The 13057-nt window shown below is 38.8% G+C and overlaps 1 protein-coding gene across 1 annotated transcript; it reads left to right on the forward strand.

Annotated features, from left to right (window-relative positions):
- The first annotated feature begins 1365 nt into the window (after positions 1-1365).
- On the forward strand, positions 1366-8520 carry LOC105150131 (glycosylated lysosomal membrane protein). The gene is made up of 6 exons (XM_011063005.2): positions 1366-1556; positions 4113-4370; positions 6321-6524; positions 7031-7261; positions 7348-7634; positions 7757-8520. The coding sequence occupies exons 1-6, from the start codon at positions 1482-1484 to the stop codon at positions 7926-7928; spliced, it is 1227 nt and encodes a 408-aa protein (XP_011061307.1). The 5' UTR covers positions 1366-1481; the 3' UTR covers positions 7929-8520.
- The last annotated feature ends 4537 nt before the right edge of the window (positions 8521-13057 follow it).

Consider the following 13057-nt stretch of genomic DNA (forward strand, 5'->3'; position numbering starts at 1 on the left):
TCTCCCAAGAGCGTCGTGTCGTTATCGCACGCGCGAGAGGAGGACGTAGGTAAGTAATCGCCAAGTGAGTGTGATCCTTGGGTGAGTATGATCCTTGAATATGCGGCGAATTTTTCGATGTCTCGCTCATCGAGGATAAGATGAGGGTACCTGAAGACGTTGGCGACGAAGACGTTGGTTAACAGGAATAATGGTATCGATAGATGCAAGAGGTAAGTTTTGGTAATGATTGATTATAATATATCGTTTTACAAAAAAAAAAAATCTATATATAAATGTATAATATCTATTATATAAATTGGTGTAATAAAGTTGGATTAATACTCGAATACTCATTGTTTAAATTTCACGCAGGTCGAGTCTGAGAGAGTTTCTTTCTCGGTTTCGTAATGCCAAACTCCATTCATAAATCATGAATTTACTTTTTATTTCGAAAGAAGAGTTATTATTAAATTGTCATTTATCATTCGACATGACTCCTTTATGATATTATATTTTTTATTATCAGACATCGGATTTTTATGCAAATATTTTTTGCAGACATGTACAAAATATGCACAATAAGCACAAATAAATATGCATTTTTAGAATGCTTTTTTAAATAAAACAAATTTCTATTTTTATGTTACTTTCCAATCTGCTTTCTTAAAAGGTATGAAATTACATAAGAATCCTATTTATTATGTGTTCATATTTTAAAGAAATTGAATTCTTTTGATGTTAAACTTTTATGTATGTGTGTGTGTGTGTGTGTGTGTGTGTGTGTGTGTGTGTGTGTGTGTGTGTGTGTGTGTGTGTGTGTGTAAGGTTGCACCAACGTTACTTTAATTTTAAGCGAAGCTTAAAACTCTCTTTGTCCCCGTCTCTTTTTAAAACGAGATAGAGAGAGTTTTAAGTTTCACTTAAAATCAAAGTAACATTGGTGCAACTTAAGAGAAAAAAATGCATTTATTCTTTACTTATATAAAAAAAATTGTTATGCAAATATTATATTACTCGATATTTTTTTATCTGTAAACAAATTCTCGATAATTTCTTTTGCGAGAAATTAAACTGAATTAAAATTTTTTTAAATACGGACCTTTTTTTTATTTTTATGTAAAACTGCAAAACTGTGAATAGCGCTGTTGGAACTGTAATTATTCTTTTCATATTAATAGAATGTCGTCGCTAACTTTACAGATGCAAACGTAAACTCGAAATATACGAGTATGCCGCATAATTCTGAATTTTATGTACCGATTTGACGATTTTATGTACCAGTCGAGCAAACAACAATTACCATTCGCGTCTGAACGTCGCCTGATTCCCATCGCAACCACGACGGCGCTGGCTTCCCACTTGCTTCCCACGAAGTAAAGCCGCGTGTTCCCACGCGATCGCGGTAGTGTCAGTTAAGTCAGTTTGCGAACGGCGTCAGCGTTGACAAGCGTGAGTTGCGAGCGTTTTATACATCGTCGTTGTCTTATGCGACGGCAGGCATGGCCAGCGCCTTGACGTTCTGTCTGCTGCTGGTCGCCGCACTAGCCGACTCCGTTTTTTCCACGCAACGAACAGTGAGTACAAGTAGCTCCGGATTCCCGGATTTCTTTGCCCGGAGAGGACTGATTAGCCGCGTAATCAGCCGTGTCATCCACGAGACAGCTTTGCGCCTCGTCAAAACGAACCACTCGCGTGCATGTGATTCATCGACTTTCAACCTTCGGTCTGGCGTTTGTATGGACCACAATAACACGTTTCTATCAACACAGATTAATTTCCATCTCGGTTCGAGAGAGACTTATTTTTTATCTTTTTCTAATTTTTAAATAAAACTATAAAAAGATAAAAGTAAATAAGTTGGTTGTACCGAGATTAAAATTAAATTGCATTGATAAAAATGGACATAAGACTTATTATTTTTTTTTTTTTTTTCGAAGAAAATTCTGAATTGGTGTAATAAGTTGGAGTAAAACAAAAAATAAGAGACACAAATTGACACAAGATTCATTCTCTGTTCTTGTTCGATAATCAGTAAGAAACAAAGACAAAAATAATTTCTTTGTCGATTTCTATGCCTCTGCTGGAAAGCTCCCTATATTTGTTTCACTCCAACTCATTCCGACAATGTATATCAGTTCAGAATATTCTCTGAGAAAAGAACTGCAATCTTAAAGACAAAGGATCGCTAATGTTTGGGAGGCGTGTTGCCTCGACTTGCATCCACGAGGTGTCCCCCTCCACCTTCTCCTTATTGCCTTTTCTGCGTGGACTGTCGAGTGCGCTTCGAAATCTCGACTTATCGTGATATTTCTTTTGTCACGTCAAACAGGTGGATTTATTGATAAATTGGCTGCACACTTATACGTATTAACGGCTGATCGGATAAGTGCACTGACGCGACCTAGATTGCTCGAGATCGAAGGGCACGGTCGATCGTGAATCGCGCGATCGGCGCGTCAAATAAATAAACGCGCGAGCGTTCGGGACGATTAATCGCTCGCGGACGTGGATCGGTGTCATGTTTTTCATTCAACTTGAGTTTCAAATTTCAATTGCGTCGGCGTGCGCAAGTAATACAACGCTTTGACACAATAAATTCGATCAGTTAGAATTTAGAGCTTCGGCAGTTTGATGATAAAAAATATAATCAGAAAATTTGTGTAACATAAAAGATATAAGTGTAATGTAATATTTTAAGTAAATAAAATAAAATTGTATTAATAATAGGACTCTATACTTTTTACATTGAGGAAAAAATGGTTCATTTGGCTAAATTAATTGCTTATTGACTTATTAATTTGTTGTTTATTTGACTAAATTAATTTAGTTGTCTTTATTTCTTTCATTGGAATATGTATTTAAGTCAAATATAATATATTTTCTGATTCTCCATTCACAGAATTAAAGATGAAAAATAATTTCAGTCAAATAAACAATTTTTTTCTCAGTGTGTTATTTTTTAATTATTTTATTTTTATCTTTCTATATTTTACTTTTTATCAAATGATTATATAATATGTAATATATCCCGATATTCGCGATAATATCTTATCGATGTGTGCAGTATAACGTTAAAAAGAGCGAGTTTATTAATTGTAAGCAACGTCGTAGCGTAAATTGCTTTTAATGTTTTAAGGCGTTCAGAAGGAATTGTTCGATACGATTGTACCTCATATAGACCTAGTGTCTTAAATTCATAATGAACTGGATTATCGATCCTAGGCGTGAATTAGTAAATAAGCGTAAAAGCCAACTGCCAGCCTAGATACAACGCGTTTGAAAATGGAGCAAAGAAATCTATCGCGTGTTTATTTTATCTATTCCGTTCTATCGATACGATGTGTTGGGGATAATTTATTTTAAAACATATGAGTGATATTTTTATACATTTATAATTTTGGCGTGTGACATACAGAAAGAATGATTTTGCCAAGTCATCTAAACATTTAAATCTAAAAGTATTTTGATTGTAGACCATCCAAATAATAATATAGAACATGATAATAATACTACAAAAAATTTTGACATTCTAGCAACCAATTATCCTACGTAATTATTTAAAACATTAAACAAAAGCTAATCAGAGTTAGCGAAGTAATTGAAACGCTAATTAACTTGCGTAAAAATATTCTTTATTCATATTATATGGTTGAATGTTTCGATCAAGTAAAACAATTACCCACTCCGCTCTGAATCGATTATTATTTTAAAAGTCCAATAGAATTATTTTCAAATCTGCATTTAGCTAAGTTTTTAGATACTTCAGCAAATGGCAGAATTTCGGATATTCCTTCCCACAAAATCGTGGAGAAAATGTCGTGACAGAATAGCCGAGTGTATCGCGCGTACTTTCGCGAGTTCCTTTCAGAATGGGGAAAAAAAAGATAATAGGAGGGAAACTTTACGCGCGTAACTTTCGTCACTTCACGGTTCGCAGATACGAGCCTGCAGCCGCATTAGCGTAACGATGCAACGCCGTTTCGTGTGATAATAATCGACTCGGGGGACTCAGTTAGGAACGGCAAGGCCGCCTGCCGTACAATCCGTCACTGATCTAGGCCATCCGTCCGTTAATACGACGTCGTTTAATTTGCAACATTGCATAAAACGCCCGCTTTATCCTGCCTTAGTTGCGGTCGTGGGTGAACCAGGATTGCGGTGACCCGTGTCGCGAGCGAAACGTGACGACACTCTACTTGAGAGCCGATGGCCCCAACGATACGTTGCATTACCTATGGGATTTCATTGGCACCCCATCCGTTCTGCTGGCCATCACGTCACCCTCCGCCTATCTCAACATCACCTGGGACGACTATCTCGCCAGAAGGGAGAACTCGGTTGTCTTCTCGGAGAAACCCTCCTATTCCTTTGGGGTGATAATAAACAAGGTAACGAATTGAAAACATTGTATAAATATGATGACTCTGAGAGGAAATCTGATAATGGATAAATTTAAAAAAATTGAATGTTAAAAGAACCAATGCGGATATTGGTGGGTAATTTGAATTTTTTATTAAAATTGACAATTACATCGACAATGTTGCATAATTTATTTCATTATCAGATATAAACAAGATAATTTCCCGAGAATTCTTTTAATGGCTAGTTGATCGTGAGTTTATTGAACTGATAGTCGACGACCTAATTTATCTCATTTCATCGATAGGATCAATTATTGTAAAATGTATTAAGAGACGGAAGAGCGTAATTGAAAAAATTATTTTTTATCTTTAATCATTTCCATCGATATAAATCAATTTTCAATAGAAATAAATCAAAAAGTCATACTTATTCAGGTCTTCGTGTTTAATAATATTTTTATGTAATTTTTACAATTTTCAGTTCGAGCAAACTGTACGCCGATTATTTATCGACCTTGAAACACAATCCTAATATATATTTGTGTTGAACAGTTTTTAATTGAACTTCACTAATTATTGTTTAGATTAATTACAGTTTCGATTTGATTAATTTTTTTATCTCTTTTTAGTTCTAAAAACTAGAAACAGATAAAGAGTAAATTAAACCAAAATTAAAGTTAATTCATTGATAGAACTGGACATAAATCTTAAAATTACCAATTATATTGCTAATTCTTCCAAGATGCTTATTAAGCGAGTGGCAAAAAGTATGCAGAAACGAGCGCTCAATTTTAATGCGTTAATAAAATTTTGCTAATAGATGCCTTTAGTCGTTTCAACAAAATTGTAAAATTCAACAAAAATTTAACGAAAATGTAAAAATGCAACAACATAGATGTATACTGAAAATATGTACTAAATTTTAATAAATATTTGAATATATAGTACTAACTAAATATTTACTAAATATATATTTATTTGATACAAAATCATTAATTTGAATTAACTATTATTTTTTTAGTAAATATTTATTTACTGTAAAAGTTTAATTAGTGCCATTGAAAAAAATCTCTACTAAGATTTACATAAATTTTTTTCTGTGCACGCAATAGGAATTTAAATAGCATATAAAAATACAATATTACTCTGATTATGATTTATTACTTGCTCGAATTCACGTCCATCAAACGCGGACGTAATCCGAGTGAGTGACACAAATCTACTCATCACATTCCCTTGTCGACTATAGAGAGAATACATCCGCGGTTTCTTAATTAAACCTTCGCACTTCACAATGTCTCCACTTCGTAAAGCCTCTCTGCAAGACGAGTGTCTTCTACTTGAAAAGAGAATATGCTCGTATCTACATACGTATCTTACATACGTAATATGTAGATACAAACATATTCTCTTACATAAATTACATACGTATTTTCATTACGATTTTTACTGGAGCATATTGTAATAGCAAAATAATACGAATATTTTATGTAAACATCTAACAATTTACGGCTTATTGCATCATCAGAACATTATTATAAATTTCTCGTTCAATAAATATTATGCGATATTGAGTGCAGGATTAATCTTTTGTAAAGCGATATAATTAACGATTGACGGTTAATGTACACTGTACACCTTATTTAGTTGACAGAATTATTAAATAATCGTGTACAAAACCATGGAATTATTTACAGCAGTGAGCAAACAGATTTCCGCATCGTATATCGATCAGGTGCATTTGACAGAAATTTCGGAGACACGTCAGTATCGACAACATTACAGTTTAATTCGGCTAATTTTATTGCGCGTTAATGTACAATAATGCGAGAGAAATTGTGACTGTAGAAATTGTGATTTATGTAGGTTTAATCGCCGAATGAAAACTATCATCAGTGACCTGATTTTGTCATCTGTTATGATTCCTTAGCGTTTATATATAGCACGTTGAATAATACTAAATATATTATGTTACAGATTATCGAATTCAACGATGTAAATGACACGGCACTGATTGACACTGCCGACGTCATTAATACGAACGTTTTGCATTCCGAGTATTTCAACTGGCGGCTCGTGTCTCTATTGAAAAATAGCGAATTCGTCTCTCTGGATATGGAGGGTAACTCTTATCACGATACAGCTAAGAATATCAGCAGATACGGGAGTATAAAACTTTCGGTAAAGTATTTTGCAGGATTGAAGAGAAAATATCGGTAGTACATAGAGATGAATGTGAAAATAATTTCAACGGCTCAGTTAAGCGAGAACCAACTTCATTTTGAGCCTGTATTGAACATACAGGGTGTCCCAGATTTCAATTAATAGCAAATTAACGAAACGAAAATCCTAATACCAAAATGTAATTTTTAAATATGAAAAAGATTTAAAATTAGTGAAATCTAAAATTTGTACGTTCAGACATGACACAATAGTGAGTATCAATTCTCTTCTAGACACTTTACTTTGTGTAGCTTTTAATTATGACTAATGTTATATCTTTCTCATTTAAAAACTATTGTAACTTCGACATTTTGATATTAAGATTTTCATCTTAAAATGATTTTAGAAATCTGCTATTAAAGGATGTCACGTCTGGGACACTCTATGTATATTTGTGGCTTTTTTAGTCCTCTGTGATATACGTGGCACACCTTTCTCTAAAATCTTTCTCGTTCGTTTGTCAGCTCCGAGGATTCTGTACTGTTGATCATTCAGACATGGTGCCGCATATGCTACACACGGAGAATTCTACGCAAGTGGACATCATCCTCGATCACATCCAGACTAACCAGACTTTTGCTCGTAGCAGATTTGCTATTGAATTGCTCGTGGTTGGCGGTGGCGATCCCGAAGTACTGATGTTCGTTGATCCGAAAAAGAGTCTGGACGATGAGCATACTCCGGGTATATTCGAGGTAACAATCTATTCTTGGCTATGTCATCGCTTCTATGTTTTGATTGAAAATATTATTTTAACTTTTCTTCTAATGCTTTTCTTCAGGTTGTTGAAGTTAGAACGCCACCCTACAGAGAACAGGACGGCGCGCTGAATGCTGGATCGTATTTACAATGGCGGCCGGTGTCATACATTAGCGCGTCGCGCGATGTAACCAGTTCCACGGAGACAGTCCAGTATCCACCGAAACACGTGTTCAATTATACAAGCATTAAAAATTCGATGCTCTACTGTTATTATGGAGAAACTGTGGATCTTCTATTACAAAAGATAATGGTTTCCTTGGGCTCAAAAGGAGATGGTTTTTACAAGAAGACGAATTACTTGACGTGGTGAGTCGTCGATTACAAGACTGTTGTTAAGAGTCTTGTATTTAATTTTAAAAATTTAATGACGAGTTATAATTCTCTACAATCTCTTGAATTAATAAAATGTTGCATTTTAAATTTTACAGGACTTTCATGATTGGATACGGCACACCACCCGAGGAGAGATTCTCTTCTCTAGTCATTATGATTATCTCGATTGGTCTCGGCCTCCCTTTGCTCATTATGATAATCACTGGCCTGTATCTCTGCATTCGCAGAATGCCGAAACGACATGGCAATGCTTATTTAAATCGATGAACTCGTTCGTGTGCCATGTGATTTATTCGTATGTCGCGTGTACGTTTAGGTACATCGCTACACAACTATTGTTCTTCACAAAGAGATATTCCTATATTTATACAACACATATATTTTTACACGACTAGTAGCTCGGATCTGATATTAGTGTGATAAGTGTGAGTGATAATTCGTTCTCTCATAACGTATTAGCGCTTAGCGAAATGTTAGGATACTCCTCTAGTTCTCTGTTTTAATATTTTAAGAGGATATGTTATTTGTTGACACTTGATAAAAAAGAGAATAGGAGCAATCACATTTATTTCTAAATATGCTATGAGAGAATGATATGTTAGTTTGTAACGAATGAACGAATTTTTCTAGGTAATTTGTAATTGAACGCTGATTGTATGCACGAGATTTACGAAATATACATATCTTATAATAAGTTGTACTACATTTTATAATAATTTTCTTTATAATATTTGTTCCCTATGTTTGGTATTAAAGTATTAAACATACTATGATGATATATCTCACTGTATTTTCTGTGTATTCACATATTTTTATATTTTTCGCAAATATATGAAAATTATGCATTTATTTTAATTTATATCTTGACTTTTAATTCATCTTTCCATTAATCTCTTATTCTTATACATATATATTAATGTGCTCCGTATTTAAGCGTACATTTTATTTGCAAAATTGAAAAGAGACTTGAGAGAGAAGTGGTTTACCCTGGGAGTGAAACAAATCACATACAAATGAGTATCGAGTTAACGAAGACGTGCACGGTGCAACGTATCCGCAACGCGGTGATAAACTTCGCGGACGAGCTTACTGAAGCCCGCGGGTATGGTCGTAGAGGGTGCGGGTGAATGTTTTCAGGCGATGGTAGTAAAAGTGGCGCGGTATGGTACCGCGTTTCCCTCCGTCGCGGAGCGGTAAAGGGTGGCGCGGGGCCACGTCTACGACATCGAGGTGGAGGGGTACGTTTTCATTGATCCATCCTGTGCTACGGAAGCGCACCACGCAAGCACTTACGAGCCCTGAACGGAGCATTGATCTCGCCCCGTGCCGTCTCGGTGGTATCGTCGCTATGCCACGGGGAAGGCTCGCATTCTCGAAAGGAAAGGAAAAAGAAAGAAAGGAAGAAAAAAAATCGCTACCTTCCCCCTTCCTCCCGCCCACAATTCCGTTCACGGCGGTAATGATCAGTGATGATCGCAATGTCACCTCGGTTCCCGCCAGCCAGTCCGAATCGTCCTCGAGGGATCGTCGCGACGCTGATCTCGGCGCGGACTCAGAATCGTGACGCGGCTTTACAGAGCGCAGGGTGGTCGACGAAGGTGGCGGGGGTTAGTTCGCGTAGCGGATCGCGAATGAGGTGTAGCGGGCGTGGAGCGGGGTGATTAGTTTCCGCGGAGTCCGCTGCGCGAAAGACTGGCGCGTGGCGATGCAGTAACGGTCCGCGTTGGCTCGACTGATCGTGACAGTCGGCAGCGAGGAGAGTCGCTTTCGCGGTACGAAGTACGCATAGCGTAGAGGAATCTGGAGGGTACGAAGTACCAGCGAGAGAGTTCGAGGGTGGACTCGTCGAGAGAGTGAGGAACTCGCGTGAGAGCGAAAGCCTCGGGCTTGGCGTAACCAGCGAGCGACCCTTCGTGCCGGTCGCGTTGCTCCGAGGGTGAGAGACGTGAAGACGACGTCGAACGTCGGGCTACGCCGAAGGGGTGCAGAACAGCGCCAACGGCGACTGAGGTGCGAGGGAGAGGGCGAAGGAGGGTCGAAAGAGAGAGACGGAGAAAAATAGAAGGGGAGGAAAGAGTGGGCGAGAGTGAACAGTGGTAGGTGGTGGAGGAGGAGGAGGGGGAGGAGAAGGAGGAGGGGGAGGAGGAGGTAAAGCGAAGGAGGACATAGCTTCGAGGGAGAAGGAACGCGGTCGCTGAGGGAGGGTTGTGAAGCGAGAGGGACAGAGAGAGGAATAAAGAGAACGATCGTTCCCGTGTGCGCGCGCGTGCGGCTGTGTCCGTCCACGTCCGATTTCGCGTGTGTGTGTGGTAGCGCGCGCGCGTGCGTGTGCCTGTGGTGCCGCGTGTCCGTGAGCGTATGCACGCGCGTGCGCGCGCGCGCACGCGTGGAGTGTGTGGGTGCGTGCGTGTGTGTGTGTATGTGTATATATGTACGAGCGTGCGGCAGTGAGAGAGCCGTGAGAGTTCCCGAGGAAGGAACAAAGGGAGTGGAGAAAAGAAAGACTGGTTGCGCGACGCGGCGTGGCACGGCGGCTTAAAAAGCAGCCAAGGGTGGCGCAACCTAAGCGCGGGAGAACGGCGCCGAGACTACCGAGAGAAGTGGTAGCGGACGCTTACGTGAACGAAACCTGGGGTGTTAAGGAGAATAGCCCCGCGTCAACACGGACGACGCGGCGCGCGGCGCGCGGCGGCCGGACACGAACGCGTCGACCGCGTCGACGGGCCTGTCCCCCGAGGAAGGGACCGTCGCGCGCAACGCGATCAATTTTTGTTGCGGCGCGCGGGCGGCTTAGACCGTAGTAGAACGAACGCGGGACGAAATGACGAGGCAACCGAGGTACCGATAACCGGCCGGATAATGTTGTCGCAGAGCAAGTTTTACGCTCTTTTCATCCACTACACATTCGTGTAGCGCGACACGGGGCGGGTCCTTGCCGCTGCGGTGAAGAATAGAGGAGAAGGAGGTGGAGGAGAAGGAGAAATAGGAGGAGAAGGAAGAAGCAGAAGAAGAAGAAGAACACGAGGGGAAGGAAAAGATCCTATCACAGTGAGAGAGAATAGAAACGAAAGTGAAGCGAGAGATACGGAGAAGGGAAAATCATTCGAAACTAAAGAGATAGCGTCTCGTATCAGCCGTCGTGCGTGGTCGCCATCGTCGCCCGAAGGCTGAAGAAAAAGAAGCAAGAAAAAGGAATAAGTAAGACGGAATTCGTGGCGTAACCGAAGGAACGGAGAGGGGCCGTACACGCGTGTATACACGGCGGCACGCGTATATACACGCAGGTGGAGGGACATCGCGCGAGGCGGAATTTTAGCGCCACACGTCTCTCGTCGGTCGTTCTTCTTCTGCATCGTCGGTGTGAAAGTGTATATCTTAAGTGTGTCGTCTCACGGTGCTCGGTTGTGCTACCCTTACATCTCGAGCAAGGCCCGCGGAGGTATCCCAGAACCCGCCCCCGCCCCCGCGCCCTCCCTCTCTCTCCGCTCTCGACGTCGCAGTGCCTCTCTTCTCTCCATATCGCTACGTTGCGCTTCTCTTTTACGTTCCCAGCAGTGACTATCTACGCTGGAGAGTGTTCGACCTCCTCAACCGTAAGTGTCAACTCGAGTGTACGTCATGTATGCCTCCACCTAGGCAACAACAAGATCGTTCGAAAGTCACCTCGTTCTTTTCTTATATCTTTCCGACATATCTCTCTCTCTCTCTCTCTCTCTCTCTCTCTCTCTCGTTCGTCTTTCGGAGCTGGGAGTCGATTGTGTGTATCTTGAAACCAGGTGAAAGTTATAAAAGTGAACAAATTCACTAGGTGTTGATCAATGAAATTACATAAATATTCTAGTTCAGAATTTATTCGCTTCTGTAATTTTCATCTCATTCCAAAATGCACACAATCGGACTCCTGTTTAAACAGTTCGTTTCCACGTAATTCGTTCCACATCAAAGTGACTTGTGCAAACTTAGCTGTCGCACTCCGTTTGTCAAAGTTTCGAATGTTAAACGTAATTGAAAGACTATTGCATTTCTCTAAACAATTAAAGAAATTTGTTGCAGATACTGTGAGATCTATTCTATTTTTCCACGTGAATATTTTGCCATTTGGAGACTAGCTGTTTTTTTCATCCTGCTGGTCAAAACGTAACTCATTTTGTTACTAATATTTTATTGGAAATGTTTTTCTCTAAAATTTTCTAATTTTATCTGTTAATGGAAGACCTTCTTTTTATGAAAATTGTCTTATTTTTTAGAATATTTTCAATCATATTGGTCATAAATAAATATAAATCGTATAATAAATTTGAACTAATAGGATTAAATCACATCGCGCGATTGTTCGTCTTGAGATGAATGATGTGAAGAAATCTGTGGTATATATCAAATTACGTTGAATTACGTGGTTGCGCACAAACTTTGACAAACTTTCGGCGAATGATTTTCAGAATTCTGCGAAGAAATTGTAATTTTTATAAAAATCTAATATGTGACATTTCCATTGTGCTCGATTATTGTGGTGATTATCTTCTACATCATAAATAATGACTTGTTATTTATACGAGTTCCGATAATCTTCAAAATCTAAGATAATCAAATATGTAGTGTCGGCTATGATGTTGCATACGATAAACTGTTTGACATTCTTTAGGACTACGGGCTTAGCTACCGTAAATATAACACACGTAAGCAAGTCGTAGAAGCATACGGGGGCGTACATTATAATGATACATATTAATAAGATAATGGCTGGCACGTAACGTGGGAGTAATGATATATCCATAAAAGCACAACTGATACATTTAAAATAGTGCAAATCCACGAGTTTGGCATTCGATGTCAGTCAAGAATATGTCAGGCAAACTCTATTCGTGGTTTCTGACTGGAGAACAGAAGTGATCAAGAATAGAATTAAATCAAAGACATTAAATCAAAGCTCCACTGACAGTTTGAATTAAATAATCAGATTAGCGATTTTTTTTGGCTTAGCATTACTTATATCAACGTGACATTTTGGCCTTAGTACTTTAACCTTTGAAAAAATGTTGAAAAATAATAAGTTTACATTTTAATGAAAGAAAGTGCTATTTAATAAAGCTACTACTATTATTATTATTTCTAAAAAAAAATGGCAATTTATTTTTAAACTCTATAAGATCCACTCGTTAGAGCCTATATTTCTATTTGTATTATTGTTCTAAAAAAAAAAAAAAAAGAAATATGACGTGATACTTGCATTGCTATTTTTTTTTATTCTAAAGATTTACTTTCTTTAAACGTGACGGTAAAAATATGTTAGATATTGGCGTTATACAACGTTATAGGGAAAAGTTTTCCTGGGTCTGACTATAAGAGAGTCGCCACGATGTAGCCGATGATCGAAGTGAAACGTGTCAGCCTACAGT

Source organism: Acromyrmex echinatior, chromosome 8 (genome assembly GCF_024713525.1).
Source record: "Acromyrmex echinatior isolate Ae372 chromosome 8, ASM2471352v2, whole genome shotgun sequence".
NCBI classification, from domain to species: domain Eukaryota; kingdom Metazoa; phylum Arthropoda; class Insecta; order Hymenoptera; family Formicidae; genus Acromyrmex; species Acromyrmex echinatior.

Excerpts from the sequence above, each read along its gene's own strand:
- LOC105150131 (XM_011063005.2), top strand. The coding sequence starts at position 1,482 with ATGGCCAGCGCCTTGACGTTCTGTCTGCTGCTGGTCGCCGCACTAGCC. Across the intron at positions 6,525-7,030 it reads ACGGGAGTATAAAACTTTCG|CTCCGAGGATTCTGTACTGT; the intron begins GTAAAGTATTTT and ends TTCGTTTGTCAG. Across the intron at positions 7,635-7,756 it reads AAGACGAATTACTTGACGTG|GACTTTCATGATTGGATACG; the intron begins GTGAGTCGTCGA and ends TAAATTTTACAG.